The sequence below is a fragment of the Lithobates pipiens genome, unplaced genomic scaffold (assembly GCF_037356315.1).
Source record: "Lithobates pipiens isolate NorthernLeopardFrog02 unplaced genomic scaffold, aLitPip1_a1.2 Scaffold_16, whole genome shotgun sequence".
Classification (NCBI taxonomy): domain Eukaryota; kingdom Metazoa; phylum Chordata; class Amphibia; order Anura; family Ranidae; genus Lithobates; species Lithobates pipiens.
In genome coordinates this window covers 35,798,560-35,819,345 of record NW_027507748.1, presented here as the reverse complement: position 1 = coordinate 35,819,345, position 20,786 = coordinate 35,798,560, and the positions used below count along the sequence as shown (strand labels likewise).

Here is a 20,786-nt window from a genome sequence, read left to right as displayed (position 1 = left end):
AAAAAACAAAGATACCAGGATAATGCCTGTAGCTGCAGGCATCATCCTGGTATAACCACTGCAACTCAGACAATCCATGGGAGGCAATTTGGTTAAGAGATTTGAAATGTAATTTTTGGTCTCAATAAGATCTGCTTTTAATTTATTACTAAAGTGATCATGAGATACTGGAAGCCATGTCACACGCTCAGTTGATGCAAATGTACACCATATTAACCCCAATGCCCCAACCATAAAATGAAGACAGGGAGGACTCACATGTGCTGTGGTGCGTTGCTGTAAGACCCGTGCTCCAGCTTCTGCCACTTTCCTAAGTGTGATGCCGACCGGTGCAGCAAGTCGCAATACTTGGGCGGCAGCAGTTGTGTGGTCAGCATGACGAAGGCATTGATCCACACCATGATGAGGTGCTCACATGACCACCGCATGTCATAATACTGAGTGCTCTGCAAGGAAAGACACGTCGTCAGAACATCGAATACATTCAGGAAACACATGGAGCTCATCATTTGGATAAAGCTGCGTTACAACACGGACTGTACAATTCTTAACCCTTTCATGCCTAAGCTTATATTTCTGACATTTGTTGCTTACAAGTTAAAATCTGTACTTTTTGCTAGAAAATGACTTATAACCCCCAAACATTATATATATATATATATATATATATTTTTTTTTTAGCAGAGACCCTAGAAAATAAAATAGTGATTATTGCAATATTTTATGTCACATGTTATTTGCATAGTGGTCTTTCAAATGCAATTTTCTGGGAAAAAAATACACGAATTAAAAAAAAAAAAAAAAAAAAAAAAAGCAACACAGTAAAGTTAGCCCAAACCTTTTTGTATAATGTGAAAAATAATGTTACACCGAGTAAATAGATACCGAACATGTCATGCTTTGAAATTGCGCACACTCGTGGAATGGCGACAACCTACGGTACCTGAAAATGTCTATAGGCGACGCTTTAAAAATAAAATGTAACGTTCATCAGGTTACAGTTACAGAGGAAGTCTTTTATTAGAATTGTTGCTCTCACTCTGATCATGCCAATACCTTACATGTGTGATTTGAACACCATTTAGATTTGCGGGCGTGACTTATGTATGCGTTTTCTTTGCCGCGGAGCACCTGGCGACTGGGCACTTTAAAATATTTTTTCTTTTTTTTTTTTTACATTGTCTCTTTAAAAAATAAATAAATAAAAATTCTGATCACTTTAAATGCTGTCACAGGGAATGTAAACCTCCCTTGTGACAGTAATAGGTGGTGACAGGTACTCTTTATGAAGGGATCTAAAAGACCCCTCTGCACTTAAAGCGTGAGACGTACAATTTTTTTATTTTATTTTTTTAAAGTCAGCAGCTACAAATACTGCAACTTTTAAAATAAGGGCACTCACCTGTCACAGGGTCCAGCGATGTCAGCACCCGAGACCGAACCGTCCTTCGGTCCTCGGGTTGCTGCTGCCGCCATCTTCGCTATGGAAATCAGGAAATGAAGCCTTGCGGCTTCACTTCCTGGTTCCCTACTGCTGTCACTGGGACCCGCGTGTGTCCCAGCAGACAGCGCAGTGGGACAGGAAGCAGCATAGACTCCCGTGGGAGTCTATGCCCCGAAGTGGGTGCAAATACCTGTCTTAGACAGGCATCTGCACCCCCCTTCCACCTGAAAGGTGCCAAAATGTGACACCGGAGGGGGGGGGGGGGGTCTGAAAAGCGGAGGTTCAATTTTTGTGTGAACCTCCGCTTTTAACGCCAAAAATTGGTGATTCTACATACTGTAATTTTTTAGTTTTTAAATCGGTGCCATTGGCAGCCGAGTAAACTGGAAGTGACGTTGTGACATCGCTTCCGGGATTTCAGCCTAGGTGTGGTCCCCTCCTGCTCCATAGGAGAACAGCCAAGCGGCTTTTAGTCGCATTGGTTATCACCACTAAAAAAGCCAACCGCCCGCTCAAATAAACGGTACAAGCTGCAGGCATCACCCTGGTTTAACCCCTTCAAGCCATGGATGCAAATTTGCGCACAAAGGTGTTAAAGTGATATTAAAACCTAAAAACAAGAATGTATTATATCCCGCTGTCTGTGTCAATGGACGCAGCGGCAGGACTCGGGAGTGGCACCCCCCATGGAAAGCTGCGCTCCATGGGGGGCTCTTGCCAAAGAGGGGGAGCCAGGAGCCCCACTGGGGGAGGAGGATCGGGGCCACTCTGTGCACAACCCTTACACAGAGGAGGTAAGTATTACATGTTTGTTATTTAAAAAAAAAAAAAAAAATTGAACCTTTACAATCACTTTAACTTTATCTGATTGTTTAGTGTTGAGCGGATAGTTAACTATAGGTTAAAGCAGCATTAAACCCAAAAGCAAGCATTTATTATATTGCAGATTACCAATTCTTTGATGTAATGGCTACATTCGTTTTCTTTTTTTTGGACTTTTTTCGATTTTCATCTGGTGATCCAGCCAGCAAGTCTATTTTTCAAAAGCACAAGCTCTCCAGCAGAATGCATCAGTTTACATGGGAGGAGACAAACCACTTTATACTGGCTGGGGTGCATCAAAATGATCAGCTTTTATTTATTCATGCAAAATCTTTATCTTGGATCACCAGGTAAAAAGAATTGCGAAAAAAAAAAAAAAAAAAGAAAGAAAAAGAACAAGAATGCACCAACAACATTTGAGAATGTGTCGGCTGCAATATACATCGTTTTGGTTTTTAGACGATTAAAAAAAAAAAAAAAAAAAAAAAAAAATCAACATTCACTTGCAATGTGCTTAGAAAATGTGACTACTCCAGGAACAGTAAATTCTTTAGCCCTGCCCCCTCCCTCCCTGTACGTCATAGCCCCCTCCTCCTCTGGGAGGGTCTAATTACTGTCTGTGCTGGTGCAGCTCCTCCGCTCTTATGTAGCTGCCGGGGAGGTGTGAAGGGGAACACTATATAGAGTGTCACTTGAGTGACAGCTCTGAGTCTGCTGGTGCTGCTGACATCTCAATCAACATGGCGGTGCCCAGAAACAGTCTCTGGGCTTTTGGATGTCTACATATAGGAGGATTTTACAAGTAAATGACATGCATACAAAATACAGTGGATATAGAAAAAAAAATAAAAATCAAATTTTGTTGCTTTGCAGCCTGAAATTAAGACAGACACAGTTTTGGTTTTATCCATCTGTATTTATCCAGTGCAACGTATAACATCCAAGTGAAAGATAAATCACCAACAGGTCAGAAAAAACATTGAAAAACCGAATGACTGAGTTGGAAAAAGGATCACCCCCCCTTGTGTCAGTATTTTGTTGGACTGCCTTTAGCCTGTTGGGATTTGTCTCTACTGACTTTGTACATCCAGACTTTGCAATATTCGCCTGCTCTTCTTTGCAGAGCTGCTAAAGTTCAGTTACATTTAAGTTGACTATTTGTAGACTGCAGTCTTCAGATCACTCCACAGATTTTCAATGGTGTTTAAGTCTGGGCTCTGACTAGGCCATGTAAGGTCATTCGCCCTTTTCTTCTTCAACCCACCGTGTGGTCATTGTTGCTGTGTGTTTTGGGTCATTGTCATGTTGGAAGGTAAACCTTATATTCCCATCGACAACTTTCTGGCAGAGGGCAGCAGATCTTCCTCAAAAAGTTAACAGTATTTTTCCCCATCCATTTTTCCTTCTATCCTGACAAGCGCTTCAGTTCCTGCTGGAGAGAAACACCCCCCACAACAGGATATTACCACCCCCTAACAGGATATAACCACCTCCATGCTTTAGTGTAGGAATGGTGTTATTTGGACGTTGAGCTGTATTGGATTTTTGCCAGACATATCGTTTGGTGTTAAGGCCAAATCATTCAGTTTTTCGTCTCATCTGACCATAACATCCAGGTGGCCTCAGAATCTTCAAGGTGCGTCTTGGCAAAGCTCAATGGTGACTCCATGTGGCCTTTCTTGAGGAGTGGATTTTTTTCATGCAACCGTCCCATACAAGCCACATTTGTGGAGAATTTTTGATATTGTTGTCACATGCACACAATGACCACTCTTTTTCATAAATTCCTGAAACTTCTTCAGAGGTGTTGTAGGCCTCTTGGTAGCCTCTCTGACCAGTTTCCTCCTGGCTCTTTCATCCGATTTGGAGCGACGTCCTGGGTCCAGGGTGGGTCTGTGTGCTACCAAATACCTTCCACTTCTTTATAACAGTCTTCAAATGTGCTTCTAGGCATTGATAAAGCCGTTGTATCCATCTCCTGACTTGTGCCTGTCCACAACTTTATCCCGGAGATCCCGATGACAGCGCCTTGCCACCCATAGTGATTGTTTGCTTCACTTGCGCTACCAGGAAATGAAATGCTCCAGGAAAGCTCTTTTATGCTGAACTAATCAAATGACCACAGCTGATCACAGTTGGAAGTCAAGTCTTTTTTTTTTTAGGAGGGGGGGGGGGGGGGGGTCATCCTTTTTCCAACTCACTTATTCTGTTTTTGAATTTTTAAGAAAAAATTTGACCTGTTGGAGTTATATATTTTACTTGGATGTTATACAACTGGATAAAACAAAAAAAAAACGTGCCTGTCTTCATTTGCTAGGTAAGGACAAACAAGTAAATAGTACAAATGAAAAAAAAACCAAAAACATACTTTTACAAAGCACAGTGGCAGAATCGCCACGTAGTAGGCACTAAAGAGGGAGTTGAACAGGACTTCTTTAATCCTGCGGTTGAAGTCCGCTTTCAAACACTCCACCTCGTTACGTATGAGGTCTGGGGACAGCGGACAGCTGTGGGATGGGATAGAAGGGGGGGAATTGAACTGTTCTCTCAGGGACTCCCGGAGGAGGGATAGAAAGTCTTTGGGTCTGACAAGGCTGGCCACGTCATTAGCACCGTCCTCTACCAATGAATCCTGCACGAGGTATCCACAATCCGTGGGCAGAGGCTGGGAGCGGTTGTCTTGGTGGAAGCAGCAAAGAGGTACATAGACTCCGAATCTGGAAAGAGATGGAGGAAACACAGTGGAGATATAAATACAGATGAAACAAAACACGAAGCAAAAAATACTTCCAAACAATGGCCAAAAATTGGCAGACACTTGACAATCACAACTATATCAGTGTGTTGGACATTCCATTACAAAACCATGGCCATCAATATGGAAGTGTCCCCCCCTTGGCAGATATACCATCCCACATTCTTCTGGGAAGACTTTCCACAAGTTTAAGTTTGTCTGAGGGAATTTGTACCCATTCAGCCATAAGAAGTTGTGAATTAAGGTACTGAGGTTTGAAGAGAAGTCCTGCCTCACACTTAGCATCCCAATTCATCCCAAAGGTGTTCAGTAGGGTTGAGGTCAGGACTCTGTAGAAGCCAATCAAGTTCCTCCACACCAAATTAGTCTTTATAGATGGTGATCACTAGGGTTGAGGTCAGGGTTCCGTGAAGGCTACCCAAGTTTCTCCACAACAAACTCAACAAACCACGTCTTTATGGATGGTGACCTGTAGGGTTGAAGTCAGGGTTCTGTGAAGGCCACCCAAGCTTCTCCACACCAAACCATGTCTTTATGTATGGTGATCAGGGTTCTGTGAAGGACACTCAAGTTCCTCCACACCAAACAATGTGTTTAGAAAAGCTGGCTTTGTACACAGAGGCACAGTCATTCAAGAACAGAAAAGGGCCTTCCCCAAACTGTTACCACAAGATTGGAAGGGCACCATTGTCTAAAATGACTCTGTATGCCTTAGCATAGATAGTACCTTTCTTTGCAAACACCTGAACTGGTGAAGGGTCCATATACTTTATGCCATATAGGTAGGCATGATGGTCATAACAATCAAAAACAACTCATCACCTTCTCACTTTAGGAAAGGCTGGAGTAAGGCTGGGTTCACACTGAAGCGATGCGGGAACGCCGCGAATCCGCAGCGGGTTCCCGCATTGCATGCCTCCCGGCGGCAGTTCACACTGCCCTATGCGGACTGCTGGGAGTGTCAGTGAAACCTTAATGACACCCCCAGATCAGTTCGCATATCGCAGTGCGATCTGCAAACTCGGACAGGAATCGGATCGCATGGTGTGAACACCCATGCGATCCGATTCTGCTGCGGACCAAAAAAAGGGTCCTGTGTGAGTTTGCGGCGGGTGCGATGCGAATTCAGCCATACTATCTGTATGGCTGAACTCGCAACGCACAGAGATCGGATGTGATTTGCACTGCAGTGCGGTGCAAATCACATTCGGGTCTCCTAGCCGCAGCAGTGTGAACCCAGCCTAAAACAGACAACATATCCTGAACTTTAGTGTCACTCAAACAAAATTAAACCCCCCGCCTCGAGGGTGAATATTTTTTTATAGGCATTGCATATACATGACCATTTAGACCCACTGTCTCCCTCTGTCTCTCACTCTGACACACACACACACACACCGAAGAGGTTGTAGCAATAACTCACGGGTAGCCCAAGAACAAGAGGTTCAAGACTGAATGATTGCGGAACAGGTTGACCAGGGTCCAGCAGAACACCCACCCGCACAGCGTGAGCAGGACCAGGCGGGCGGTGATCAAAGCGCTGTAGTGGACCATGGAGGTTGATCCTACCTGAGAAGCCTGAAAGAGAGACATGACAATTAGCCAAAAAGTCTGCTGTAGGAAGAGAAGCTTGAAACTTAAAAGCTGAATTTCAGGAGTGCAGCTCCAAGTCCAGCTTGGTGCATGACACCTTCTGGGCTTAGCTTTATTATTTATATCTGACAGGTTTATAGTATGATAGCAATATTGGTTTTCCGGGCCCCCAACACTCATCCTTCTGAGCTCTGCATTCTAAACAGGAGAATCGCTGCAGCAGCCATGCGCGCCTCTCTCCTCCTAATGCCCATTCATAGAAGCCTTGGTATTATATGAACACGTTCACAAAATACAAAGGCTTCTGTGAATGGGCAGCAGATGGGAGGGGTGGGTATAGCTGCTCTCTGTGCTTGTCTCCTCTTGAATCCTGGAGTGTCTCTCGGGCAGGGAAATAAACCTGTCAGATGTAAATAATAGCGATAACCCAAGGGGATGCTATGCAGCTCCTTGGATTTAACTCATAGTGACCTTCACTTTTTTTCCCATGCAGATATAAAAGATTCAAACGTTTGCAGCTCTGTAATCACAATTCATCATTAAATGTATACTATAATGCAATCAGTGGAAGCAGACAAAATTTGACTTCATATCAGCTTCCTGCAATCCCTGTACAGCAACAGACCACACTGCGCCGAGGAGAAGCCACACACTTTGCAAATCAGTACATGTGCTGACAAAAAGCATGCCGATAGGATAAGAAGAAAGCGGCAGAGAAATTAGCTCATCAAGGTGCTGCTTCTCCTTTCACCACCCAATCACAGACTGGGAGCGGGTCCAGGACAGCTGGGGATCTCAAAGAAGCGGGTTGAATGATGCTGGCAATAATGCAACCCAATAAATAAAGGGCATCTAGGGGAAGAAAATAATTACCATGGGGGACAGCTCTGGTTGAAGGCCAGTACTTTTTTAGTTTTATCTTTTAACCACTTGACTTCTGGAAGATTTACCCCCCCCCCTCCCATGACCAGGCCATTTTTAGGGATACGGCACGCTGTTATTTTAACGGACAATTCTGCAGTCATGCGACATTGTACATAAATAAAATGTATGTCTTTTTTGCCCCAAGAAATAGAAGTTTCTTTTGGTGGCATTTGATCACCTCTACATTTTGAATTTTTTTCTCAAAAAAAAAAATAAAAAATTGAAAAAAAATAAAATAAAAAACACAACATTTTTTACATTATGCTATAAAACATGTCCAATAAAAAAAATATATAAATTTCTTCATAAATTTAGGCCAATATGTATTCTACTATACATTTTAGGTAAAAAAATAAATAAAATAAATCCCAATAAGTGTATATTGATTGGTTCACAAAAGTTATAGTGTCTACAAACTATGGGACATTTTTATTTATTTTGCTAGTAATGTTGGCAATTAGCGACTTCTAGCGGGGCTGCGATATTGCGGAGGACAATCTGACACTAATGCTTTGTGGGAACCAGTGACACGAATACAGTGATCCGTGCTAAAAATATGCACTGTCACTACACTGGCTGGGAAGGGGTAAACATCAGGGGCGATCAAAGGGTTAACCATGTGCCTAGCCAGTGTTTTACTAAGCTGTGTGTGGTGCTTTTACTAGGGGAAGAGATGGATTCTAGCCCTTGCTTAGCAGGTACACAAATTCCATCCCTTCCCTCCTGTCAGAAAGGCAATCTGCCTTGTTTACATAGGAAGAACGGTGATTTGCCCATCTGCCTAAAGATCCATGAGTGCCGAACGGCTTCCGCCGGCAGTGTGCACATGTGCCCCCCCCCCCTTACCCAGAAGTGTCAGATCATGTATGCACTTAATCTGGTGCACAGGTGTCACCCTGAAGAAGTAAAACTGCTATAGGGCAGAACTGAAGTAGTTAATGACCTGTGGAATAGTGAAAAGAGTGCAGCCTTAGACTTGTGCGACTTGTCCTGCGACTTAGGACTGCAAAGTTGCATGACAAGTCGTACCCCGTGATTTCCAACGAGAACCGTTCATATCTGTGCGACTTGAAGTCGCAGACTTCAAAATAGTCTTAATTTAGATGCGTGTTGAGGTCCATAGACCTCACTTTTACACAGGCATTACCTGAAATTGCTGCAAAATTGCGGCAAAGTGAAATGGGCCTCATCTGTGAAGGACAGCTTCTTTTTTTTTTTTTTATTACTGATTTGTACTGTCAGAGCTATTCATACAATATACATAAAAAATCCTCAATAATAAAAAAGAAAAACATAAAAAAGAAAGAAAGAATTATAAAAAAACAAAAAACAAAAGGCTTTAGCATTTTATCCTCCTGCAGTCTGTACAGAGTGTTAGCTCACTTGCCCTGCTGCTGCACATATGCATCACACAGTCAAGCAAGAGGTTGGGGGGGGAAGAAAAAAAAACAAAAAAAAAAAAAACACAATACACATTCCCTTTAACTTCTGATTGCCAGGCAGCGCTTTGCTTGATCCGGGGCCGTGCAGTACAGGGTGCATTGGAATAAGGCAGCGCACCAATAAAAAGCAGAGAGAGAGGGAACTCACCTCAGAAATAAGGGCCCAGACAAGTCGCCGGGCCAACATAACGGTGATAAAAGCTGCCAGGTGATAATCGATGAGATGGAAATTCTGCAGAATAAAAAAAAAAAAAAAAAACACAAATCTGAATGTGAATATCTCTAATCCTTATGGCAGCCTAGTGCCTAAAAGAGGTACTACAGTCAAAAACTACGACAACTGGGTTCTGGTATATGTCGTTTGTTTAGGTTTACAAATTAAACTGCATCTAAACCCCGGGAAACACCAGTGTATGTGTGTGGCAATGACAAAAACCATATCAAAGCGGGACTTCACTCTCTGAATCAACATTGGCTATTTTTAATCCTCATGCCGCTAGCATTAGTAAATAGATAGGAAAGAAGATCATATTTATTTGTTTTAAAGTGTTCCCCCCCCCCCTTTTTTTTCCCCTTTTTCTTTTTTTGTGGTTTTGTATGTCTGACACCCTTGCGGGAGTGAAAGAGGGGGAGTATTAGCCATAGACTATCATTTGGTTGGGGTGAAGGAAATTTAATATGGATTATTCTCTCTAAGGGTCCAGAAATCTGTGTAGTCGGGTAGACTATTCTATTTTTCATAACATATAAGCAAATATTTTGTTGGACTTATGTACCTATATGTTTATATAGTAATTATATTAACCACTTCGCACCCGGGCCAATTCTGACATTTCTCTCCTACATGTAAAATTCCAAATTTTTTTGCTAGAAAATTACATAGAACCCCCAAACATTATATATGTTTTTTTAGCAAAGACCCTAGAGAATACAATGGCGGTCATTGCAACTTTTTATCTCACACGGTATTTGCGCAGGAATTTTTCGAACGCTTTTTTTCAGAAAAAAAAAAAACGGTTTCATGCTTTAAAAAAAAAAAAAAAAAAAAAAAAAAAAGCAGTAAAGTTAGCCCAGTTTTTTTGCATAATGTGAAAGAGGAGGATACGCCGAGTAGATAGATACCCAACATGTCACGCTTCAAAATTGCACGCGCTCGTGAAATGGCGCCAAACTGTGGTATTTAAAAATCCCCATAGGCGACGCTTTAAATTTTTTTTTACTGGTTACATATTTTGGGTTACAGAGGAGGTCTAGGGCTAGAATTATTGCTCTTGCGATAACGTTCGCGGCGATACCTCACGTGTGGTTTGAACACCGTTTTCATATGTGGGCGGGACTTACGTATGCGTTCGCTTCTGTGTGTGAGCTCACGGGGACAGGGGCGCTTTAAATTTTTTTTTTTATTATTGTTAATTTTATTTTTAGTTTTTTAGTTTTACACTTAAAAAAAAAAAAAATAATTGATGACTTTTATTCCTATTACAAGGAATGTAAACATCCCTTGAATATGGCACGATCGGACCTATTTACAGTGAAATATGGGGTCAATAAGACCCCATATCTCACCTCTAGGCTGGGAAGAATAAAAAAAAATAAAAAAATAAACGATCCTGGCTTCCTAGCCAGATCGGCGCCGTTAATTTGAATACCGAGGCGCGATGTTATGACGTCACGCCCGGCCTCCGAACGATCATAGAGACTCCGAGGACAATCTAGTCCGCCGGAAATCTCTACGATTACTTGCTGGGGCCGGCGGATCCTGTGACCGACTCACTGATGGAAACGGTGAGTCGGTAGAAGCACCGGAGGGCGGCGGGAGGGGACGATCAAGCGGCGGAACAGCCGCTATGATCGTTCTTATGGTGCAGGGAATCGCCGGCTGAAAACGGCAATATCTGAATGATGTCTGTGGCCTCAGGCGTCATTTAGATATAACCACCGAAACCCCATGACGTCAATAGACGTAGTGTGGGAACCAAGTGGTTATAGTTTATAGATAGCAATATGTTTTATATTTCTTTAGTGAAGGATGTTGAAATGTTTCCTATTTTGTAAATTAAATTAAAATAAACTTTTCTTTTTTTTTTTTACATTTCTTCAGTTACTTCCTAGTTTCCATTTGCCTAGGGCCTAGGCAAATGAGGTCCTACTTCCCAAAAGTCTTTAGAAGGGGAAGACGGGTTTTTCTCAGCTACATACACTTTCCTGTCTGCAAGCCTGAGCTAAGAGCAGATGGATTCCAGGAAGTAAATGCTTTTCAGCAAAATAAAAGCATGGAGACATGGATGGATAGGCAAGTTTGTTTTTAATATAAACAATAAATCAAATATAGTGTTTTTGGTTTGTGGTGTTCAGATGCAGTGTAGTTCCACTTTAAAGCTGCTCGCTGCATTACCGAGGACCACCCAACCCAGAGAAGAAAAGGACCAAGCAGGTCACATGACTTCATATTTACTGGAAAGCTCAACTTTTTTTTTTTTCTGAAGTCTTACATACTGAAATGCAGTGTTCAATTTAGCCAAAAGATGGAGCTCTAGTCTTCTTTTCACATCATTAGAAGGAAGTTTTTTTAATCAAAAAAATCTGCTCTCCGTGCTGGTTCTAACCCATAGTTAGGGACCTTTCACGTATTTTTACTTTAAAAGGAAAATGTTTCCCTTTCAAAATCTTTTGGGACTTTTCACTACACATGTGCACTGCCGAAAAATGTGTTAGTTTTCCTTTTATTTATTTTTATTTTTTTGGGGGTCATTCCTTATGATCATGAATTCGTAAAATTCGAAAATAAGAAAGAAAATCCCCCCAAAAAAAAAAAAATTAAAAAAAAAAGAAAATCCGAAAATTCTAAATTAAATAGCTAACAACAACTATTAAATTTACAAGTATCGAAATTTCCTTTCAAATTTGGCTGTCAGCGTAACGAATTTACGAATTATCCGCAATAACGAATGCCGCATCTAAAGAATGGAACGTAACAAATAATAAATAATAATAATAAAAATGTATTATTATTTGTTAATTTGTTCCATTGGTTTAGATGCGGCGTTCGTTATTTTGGAAAATTTGTAACTTCGGATAAATTCGTTACGTTGACAGCCAAATTTGAAAGGAAATTCCGATAGTTATAATTTAATAGTTATTATTAGTTGGCTAACTATCGGAATTTCCTTTCAAATTTGGCTGTCAACGTAACGAATTTATCCGAAGTTACAAATTTTCCAAAATAACGAACGCCGCATCTAAACCAATCGAACAAATTAACAAATAACAATACATTTTTATTATTATTATTTATTATTATTTGTTACGTTCCATTCTTTAGATGCGGCATTCGTTATTGTGGATAATTCGTAACTTCGGATAAATTCGTATTCGTTACGTTCACCAACAGCCAAATTTGAAAGGCAATTCCAATACCTACAATTTAATGATAAAAATGCAAAGATAAAAATAGAAATGATCTCCCCAGCATTAACAGAGCCAACAAAATAACACTTTAGTGCAATGCATGACATATATAGGACAATCAAATCACATACACAAACATCACTCAATATGTGACAAAGTCCAAAACGACAAACGCGTTTCGTCATCACGTCTTCTTTGGAGAAGACGTGATTCTGATGGGTCACGGGAGCACCACATTTATCTTTTTTGGACTTTGTCGCATATTGATGTTTGTGTGTGTGATTTGATTGTCCTATATATGTGTCATGCATTGCACTTAATACTCCTAGTTATTTTGTTAGCGCTGTTAACGCTGGGATGATCATTTCTATTTTTATCTTTGCATTTTTTATCATTTGTTCTATTAATATAATAGCTTCTATAGTGCATTAACTCCATTTATCCGTTTGAATGCTGGGATCAGTGATACTTAGTGCTACTGATACTTGTTTAGCTATAATTTGTTAGTAATAGTCAAGTTATTATTAGTTAGTTATTATTTTCGATTTTTAGGTTTCTGAATTTTCGTTCTTAAATAATTAATTCCATTTGTTTAGATTCGGCGTTCGTTATTTTGGACATTTCGTAACTTCGGATAAATTCGTATTCATTACATTGACAAACAGCCAAATTTGAAAGGAAATTCCAATACGTATAAATTTAATAGTTAGTTAATATTAGTCTGCTATTAATCTAGAATTTTCGGATTTTCTTTGTTATTTTAGAATTTTCATTCTTATTTTCAAATGTTCGAATTTCCAGATTTCTAATTTCCGAATTTATGAATATTCAGAAAAATTTGTTAAAAACGGGTTTTCAGTAATTCGGATATTTCTAAATTTAACAAATTTGTTGAAATTCGGAAAACCAATTTGAAACAAAACTAATTGCACACGAATTGTCTACTTTTCACACCGCTGCGTTACAGGTGCAGTGTATTTTGAAAAGTCCCGCATGCTGCATCTTTGGTGCCATTTTGAAAACGGCACAAAAAACACAGCTTCCCCGTGAAATGAATGGAAATCGTGGCAAAAAACATTTTTGTGGGATTTTTTTGGTGCGTTTTTGGACTCACGTGTCCACTTTTCACAGGGACAGGCAACCCAGAAACGCACAGCAAGCGCATCTGAAAACACAGCAATTTTGCTAAAGAGCAGCGTGAAAGGGGCCTTAAAGCAAACCTTCATCAATTACATGAACCTGTTCTCTTTTGGCTCCTCCCCCTTCCCTATTACAGAACTTTTTTATTATTATAAAATTATTATTAGTTTTATTATTATTGGTAAATCATAATTCACTTTTTGATTTGCAAGGCAGCACTTCCTGCTTTCTCATCTGGGCAAGAATGTCATACGTATCCCCACATGACACATTCCCTGGGGGCTAGTTTTTGCCGAGGGTGCATGCGCACCATGGGATTCTGCTCATGTGTAGAATCGGTACGAGGTATACAGGATCTGGCAGAACTCTGCAACATTTCTGTCCCCCCCCCCCCCCCCCCCCCTCCGGGATTCTCATACGCTGGTCTCTGCCATGGTCCCAGATACCAGAAATAAGCAGCATTTGTGCGCATGCGCAAGAAACCCAGCACACGCACAGACATGCATTGGGTCTCTGCTAGGTCCCGAATACCTGTCAGAGATCTGTGTATGTAATGGATTTTTAAAAATGGCCACCTGAAATAAAGCTTGGATCAATTTCTTCTTTAAAACTTATAGGGAAACATTTGTCATTTATTAAGGTTCACTTAAATGGCACTCTGCTAAGTGGCATATATTTTTCTCCACGGGACTGCCAATAAAAAGAAGGCAAAAAAAGATATTTAAAATGCATTTTTGATACATTAAAGCTGGATTCTAAAAATTCAGGCACTTTGTAAAAAGAGAAGGCACACTAGGATTTAAGTCCAAGGAGGTGAATGACATCTCCTGAACTTATCGCTATTATTTGTAACTGACAATTTTATGGCTTTGCCGGAGCATACACGGACACTGGTTGCTGTGAGAGGCGAGAGAGAAAGAAGCACACAGCACCCACCCTCCCTGAAGGCACACTATGAGATAAATCCAAGGAGCTGCATGCCATCTCCTGGGCTCATCTCCCCTCTGCTGCCAATTCAGCGAAGCCTTTGTGTTTTTGTGAATGAGTTCACATAAAACAAAGGCCTCTGTGATTGCGCTGCAGGAGGGAAGGGGCAGGCGCAGCAGCTGCGCTGAGTCTAAATGTTGAAGATGCTTAGAACCCAAGCATCAGCGTCAGGCTACGGGAAATAGTCTTCCGGGAGAGCAGTAAAACTGTCAGATTTTCAATAATAGAAATGAGCCCAGGAGATTGCATGCACCTCCTTGGATTTATTTCATAGTGTGCCTTCATTTTAAAAATTTTTATTTTTTTTTGAAGGAACTAAATTCCTGAAATTCAACTTTAATGTTGGAGAAGTTCTGCTAAATGTGAATTTATAGACTTAAATGGTAACCTTTTAGAATGACGCTAGACCTTCCACCCCCTGGGCGAACCAAGCACAGTGTCTGCCTCTTTTACCCTCGCATACAGTACATTAGAATGCTTTCATTTCACTGCCCACTGACTCACCAGAGAGGTGCAGGAGGCAGGGTGGTTATATGGGTACCACCACACGGTCTTGTATATATTGATGTACTGGATGAAGAGTGACACAAGAAGGTAGATAAAAAAGAGGAACTCAAAGAGGAGACTTCCGTCCAGCGGCAGGTCAGGGATACGGCAGTGACGCACGGGTTCGGGGGTTATCAAGGCAGTTATCGGAGGGGCAGATATGCCAACGGCACTACCATTCCTGAGAAAGAAGCAGAGTTACACATAAGTCATATAACTGTCTGTTTTATTAATTAGAGGTCATTTCTACTGATTAGGTTGTCATTGATAACTTCTCCTGAAAATGCTAACTGCCTGTCTGCCATGCTAATTTTCTGGCTACAGTACCTTCCGAGTCATCAAATTGGAACAAGATCTCATGTCATGTTCCTCATGTCCCTCAAATCACATTAGCTGCGGTTCACTGTTGGCATTTTGCTAAGCGAATACTTCCATTGATCACTGCAAGCATGGAGATGTAAAGGAGGTCCTGTCTATGGGATGTAATGGATAGTTACACGCCTGTAATTATAACGTGTGATAAAAAAAAAAAAAAAAAAAAAAAGGTAATGCACAAGACTGGTATGCTCTCTCTTTTATGTGATTTTATACCCTACTAGTTAGATCAGCATTTCTCAACCAGGGTTCCTTCAGAGGCCAATAGGAGTTTCTCTGAGAAATGTCGGATATTGATCTCCCACCTAAACTGACCACCAGTGGAAGGGGCCGCTTCTAGAGCGGCCACCAGTGGAAGGGGCCGCTTCTAGAGCGGCCACCAGTGGAAGGGGCCGCTTCTAGAGCGACCACCAGTGGAAGGGGCCGCTTCTAGAGCGACCACCAGTGGAAGGGGCCGCTTCTAGAGCGACCACCAGTGGAAGGGGCCGCTTCTAGAGCGACCACCAGTGGAAGGGGCAGCTTCTAGAGCGACCACCAGTGGAAGGGGTAGCTTCTAGAGCGACCACCAATGGACGGGGGCAACTTTTACAGTCACCACCAAAGGAAGGGGCCGCTTCTACATCGACCTCCATTGGAAGGGGCCACTACTACATCGATCACCATTGGAAGGAGCTGCTTTTACAGCAACCATCAATGGAAGGGGCCGCTTCTACATTGACCACCAATGGAAGGAGTCTTTTCTACACTTACCGCCAATCTAAGGGGGTGCCTTTTAACATAACACTAAGGCAAGAGAGCACTTTTCCACTAGCCACTAGTGGAAGGAGACACTACAGTTTTCAGTCTGTGTTTCTCTGTTTTCTGACCATTATTATTATTATTAAATTTCCCACTTGTCGGCCCGCCACAGTACACTTAATGCAGCAGGGCGCCAGCTGCAGGCTCAGTGACTTATTGGCATGTCGCCGAGTACATAGAGATCCAGTGACCGCTGTGAAAGGCTAGGGTATCGTGATGATTGGTCATAGCAATCACATGATTATAATGTAAACAAAAAACAGTCATGAATGGCTTCCATTCATGACTGTTTTGATTACTATTGTGATTGGCCCACAGCTATCACATGGTACCTGGGCCAATCACTGCACCATGTGATAAGCTGTAGCCAATCACAGGTCACAAGCTGTCATGAAAGAAAGTTTTAAAAGAGTCTTATAAAATGGAGGAGGCAGACCTTTCATTCATCTGCCCGTCGTCCTTTTTTAGAGCACTTTTCATTTATGGAACGGAGAAGGGGGTGGAAAGGGCAGGCATAGTCACTCTGATAAGTGCCTGTGACAGGACCAGTGAATTTATCAACACATGTGGGATTGAGGGGTTTGGGGTCAACCATGAGAGAGACTGGCCAACAGCACAAGGGAAACTTTGCATTGAACTTAAGTATCGTCCCTTGTGATGACTTTATCTAAATTTAGGCATTAAGAGCTTTCACATGCAATGTATTTTGATGATTAAATTTCTCCATGACCAATATCAAAAGGTCAGAAAAACAATCAGATTGGAGCGACAGGGGAACAAAGCAAGATCGTCAGCCTAACACTCAACTTTACCTGATAAAGGACTGTAGTGTTTTGTGCCCATTTTCTTTACTATGGCCAAAAAAAAAAAAAAAGAAAAAACAAATTACAATTTCTATTTTCTTTTCCTATTTCACTAAATATATATTTTCATATCTAGCCACCAGGTGGAGCCCTCTGCTTGTTTCACATTTTCCAGGCTCTCCTTAGCTTCACTGTTGAAAAAAAAAAAAGTCTGGAGATTTACAGAAGACACAAGGGTTGATTTCCTAAACGTGGAGAGTGCAAAATCTGGCGCTGCAGTACAAGGAATCCAATCAGCTTCCAACTTCAGCGTGTTTGAATAAAGTATAGCTAAAGACATAACTTTTTTTTTAGTTTTGGATGGAGTGGAGAGGGATTAGAATGCTTGTCAGTTTTAATTGAAAGTCTGTGCTCCAGTTAAGGAGATTCACCCTCCTCTCTATATATTTGTATTGTTTAGCATCATCATTGAAAGTGAAAGTAAAATAAAATAAAAGTAAAAAGTAAAAGAAAATCCCAAATTTGGGATTGTCCCCAGAAAAGTAATGGAGGGGAATCTTTCAATGGGGACACTAGTTCTGGTGACCTAGTTGGTCCACAAGGAATTCCTTTAATTTGCAGGGATCTATTCTCACTTCCTGTTTGGCAATGGGAAAGGAAGTGAAGGGAAATCGCCACAATGGGACACTGATTGGGAAAAAAATAAATAAATATCGAATCCTCCTTTGTTCTATCCAAAATGGAAAAAAAATAAATTTTGCATACAGTTCTATTTTAAAGTGGTTGTTAAGCCACTTTATAAACTACACGCAATTCCCCACTGTTATGAAGCCTCCTATGCTGCAGTGAATGTTCTTTGAAAATAAAAAAAAATAAAAAAATAGATGCCTATTTCTACTTGAATGCACATTGTCGATCGGCAGTCACATGACTCTTCGAGGCTCTCTCTCCCCGTCTGACAGCTAGAGCGGGAGGGGCCGAGATTCCCCCTCCGACGTCAGTCTGGAGGAGGGGAGAAGAGGCGAGAGCTGAGATGTCATGTGGGGAGGAGGGGGAGCCTCGAGTAGTCATGTGACTTCCGATCTGCGCTGTGAATTCAGGTAGAAAAAGGCATCCTTTTTACACACACTGCAGAATAGGAGGCTTTATAACAGAGGATAATTGTGTGTATTGCCTAAAAAGGTATGGGGGGGGGGGGGGGTGTTTGGTAAGAGCTGACAGGCAGGGAGGACATAGGAGACAGAGAGGAGAGCTGCAGATGACCCGAGGCATGTAAACTGACCACGGTGTCAGGGCTCAGCAGCCATGATACAGCGTGGTCAGTTTAGAGAGGGGAGGGCATAGACCAGGCTGGATCAGCCAGGTATTACAGGGGGCCAAATTACACAACACAAGCACTGTGCTGTATAACATGCTTTAAAAGAGCAGGATCCATTTTTTTTTTTTTTTAGGTTAAACAATTTAAACTTTGACAAAAAAATAAATATAAAAAAAATTGGAAGCTGATTGGTTTCTATGCAGAGCCACACCAGACTTTGCACTCTACAGTTTTAGTAAATCAACACCACAGACTATACCACACACACATGTACAAATCAGAGAGAGAGAGAATCTAAAAAGGCAAACAATTTTATGCTTTGTGACACCAGTGTCATGGTGATTTCAGACAATTTATATGTGTAAAAAAAAAAAAAAATCTAAAAACATAAAAAGCTTAAAAACGATTTAAACAAATTGACCTATAACCATTTAAATCTCCGTTTAAAGTTTGTATTTGCATAAATTTATGGACCAAGGCACACTAATGATGTATGGGCAACCTATTAAAATGATAGGTATTTGGTCCACATTGAGCTTATGACAGGTGCCCTTAGAGGGAATCTATTAACCAGGCCACATATTTTTACATCTTCCGTGTGATTTAAAGGTCATGCCCGACTTGAGATGAAAGTTAGAACTTCAAAGCCGTATTCAAAAGAAAATTCTTAACCACAAACCCTGGAAGTTGAAGCTTTAAAAGAGAACTTCAAACATACGACAGAGGTCAGAGCAGGGTGAAAAAAAAAAAAGAAGGCTTAAAGCTGAAAATTTAATCTGGTTTATATCTTGCTTGCCCTGGTTTCCTCCTCACTCCTATCAACACTGCTTATGACATTTTTAAATAAAACCTTTCCGGTTTCATGACATACCTTATTTTTATATCCAGTGACATCATCACTGGGTCTCTGTGCTTCTCTATGCAGATCATGGCTGGTAGGAGGGGCTGGCAAGATTCTGTACATCCTGAAAACATCACAGCACCCCCTGACTCAGTACTCCTCTCAAGAGAACTCAGCCCCAATGCAGGGAGTGGGCTGGCTCTTGGGATGAGATATGCACATATCAAAATGCCTTGATGGGTGAATGTCAGTCTGGAGGAGTGGGTGTTACTAGGAAGGCACTATTAGGATGCAGACTGCCCTAGGCAACGCCCACATCTGATACCGAGTCCATATCCAATGAATGAAAGGAGCAGGCCAGGGACAGTCAGATTGGAGAGAAAAGGCTAGACAAAGGAAGGCTAGGAAAGGAGGCAGGCTTTATCTGACTTGTTGCAGCTTCTAATGCACTCTGTGAGAAGCTCACAGTGTGCAGTAGAATCAGAGTAAGTAAGGTTAGTCTGTACAACTGCAAGACTGATGGGAAGATTGGAGTCCAGATGGTTACAAGTCCATGAAGGGCTATTTGAATGTATACCATCCATGCAACATAATCTTAAAAGGTGCCCCCCCCCCACCCGCCATGTATCCAACTGTTGGGTAAACATGAAGAAATGTCAGTTCTTCCCGTATCTGGCCTGCAGGACTCACCTGTTCCTCAGCCCTGTGCCATTGCCACAAGACCCGCCGCCAACCAAAGTCTGCAGAGAGGGCAAAGCGGAACGGCTTAGTTGCTGCCGACTAGGACCCCTTCTTCCACCGGGCATGACAAGGTGCCAGTCCGTGTCCAGCAGTCAGCTCCAGTCCGAGGCCGGGAATACAGGGCAATGCCGTTTTCTGCTCTGCAGAGAGAGATAGAGAGAGAAAAAAAAAAGCGTTAACATGGCAAGACTTCATGGTAGTAACAGAATGAGATTATAAACCCAAACATTAAATCTCAACCTTTCATAGTATTGTTTCAAATGTCATTTCATTCTTTTTTTTTAAAAAAGGTTTTACTAAAATGCCTGGTGATCCTGTTATGAAGGTTCATGTTTGGGCTCTTCCTGGTTAAGGGTGACAGTTTGTCCATGACTCCCTATTGCTCACCTGCATTGTCAATTGGTCTAGACCAGCCTCTCAACCTTGTCAACACAGAGGAACCATTGAAATAACTTTCCGGTCTCAGGGAACTTCTACTAAAAATGACTATATCTACAACTCATGATACATTAGTGTGATGGTCAGTGGGAAGGGTGCTATTAATACTTGTAGTCATTGGGAAGAATTACCCTCTTACAGATAGCTAAAAAGATCAATGGTGTCAGTGGGAACTTATCCGAGTGTAAAAATCTCTCATTGCTCAAGAAACCGCTAGCCACCTCTGGAGGAACCCTCAAGGAACCCCTAGCCACCTCTGGAGGAACCCCTAGCCACCTCTGGAGGAACCCTCAAGGAACCCCTAGCCAACTCTGGAGGAACCCTCAAGGAACCCCTAGCCAACTCTGGAGGAACCCTCAAGGAACCCCTAGCCAACTCTGGAGGAACCCTCAAGGAACCCCTAGCCAACTC

At 41.7% G+C, this 20,786-nt stretch overlaps 1 protein-coding gene across 9 annotated transcripts in view; it reads right to left on the bottom strand.

The window, feature by feature from the left end:
* TMEM39A (transmembrane protein 39A) overlaps positions 1 to 20,786 on the bottom strand; it is a 78,855-nt gene that overhangs the window by 15,683 nt on the left and 42,386 nt on the right. For 6 of the 9 annotated variants that reach the window (XM_077479726.1, XM_077479727.1, XM_077479725.1 and 3 more), the window contains 7 exons: positions 19,887 to 20,077; positions 17,047 to 17,085; positions 15,020 to 15,242; positions 9,129 to 9,212; positions 6,445 to 6,599; positions 4,635 to 4,983; positions 259 to 446 (listed from right to left, as the gene is read on the bottom strand). In XM_077479726.1, coding sequence (XP_077335852.1) covers positions 259 to 446; positions 4,635 to 4,983; positions 6,445 to 6,599; positions 9,129 to 9,212; positions 15,020 to 15,242; positions 17,047 to 17,085; positions 19,887 to 20,002 — 1,154 coding nt within the window. In that variant the 5' untranslated portion in view covers positions 20,003 to 20,077. The remainder of the gene's footprint in view (positions 1 to 258; positions 447 to 4,634; positions 4,984 to 6,444; positions 6,600 to 9,128; positions 9,213 to 15,019; positions 15,243 to 17,046; positions 17,086 to 19,886; positions 20,078 to 20,786) is intronic. The other 3 variants (XM_077479731.1, XM_077479734.1, XM_077479730.1) reach the window with 2 other exon arrangements.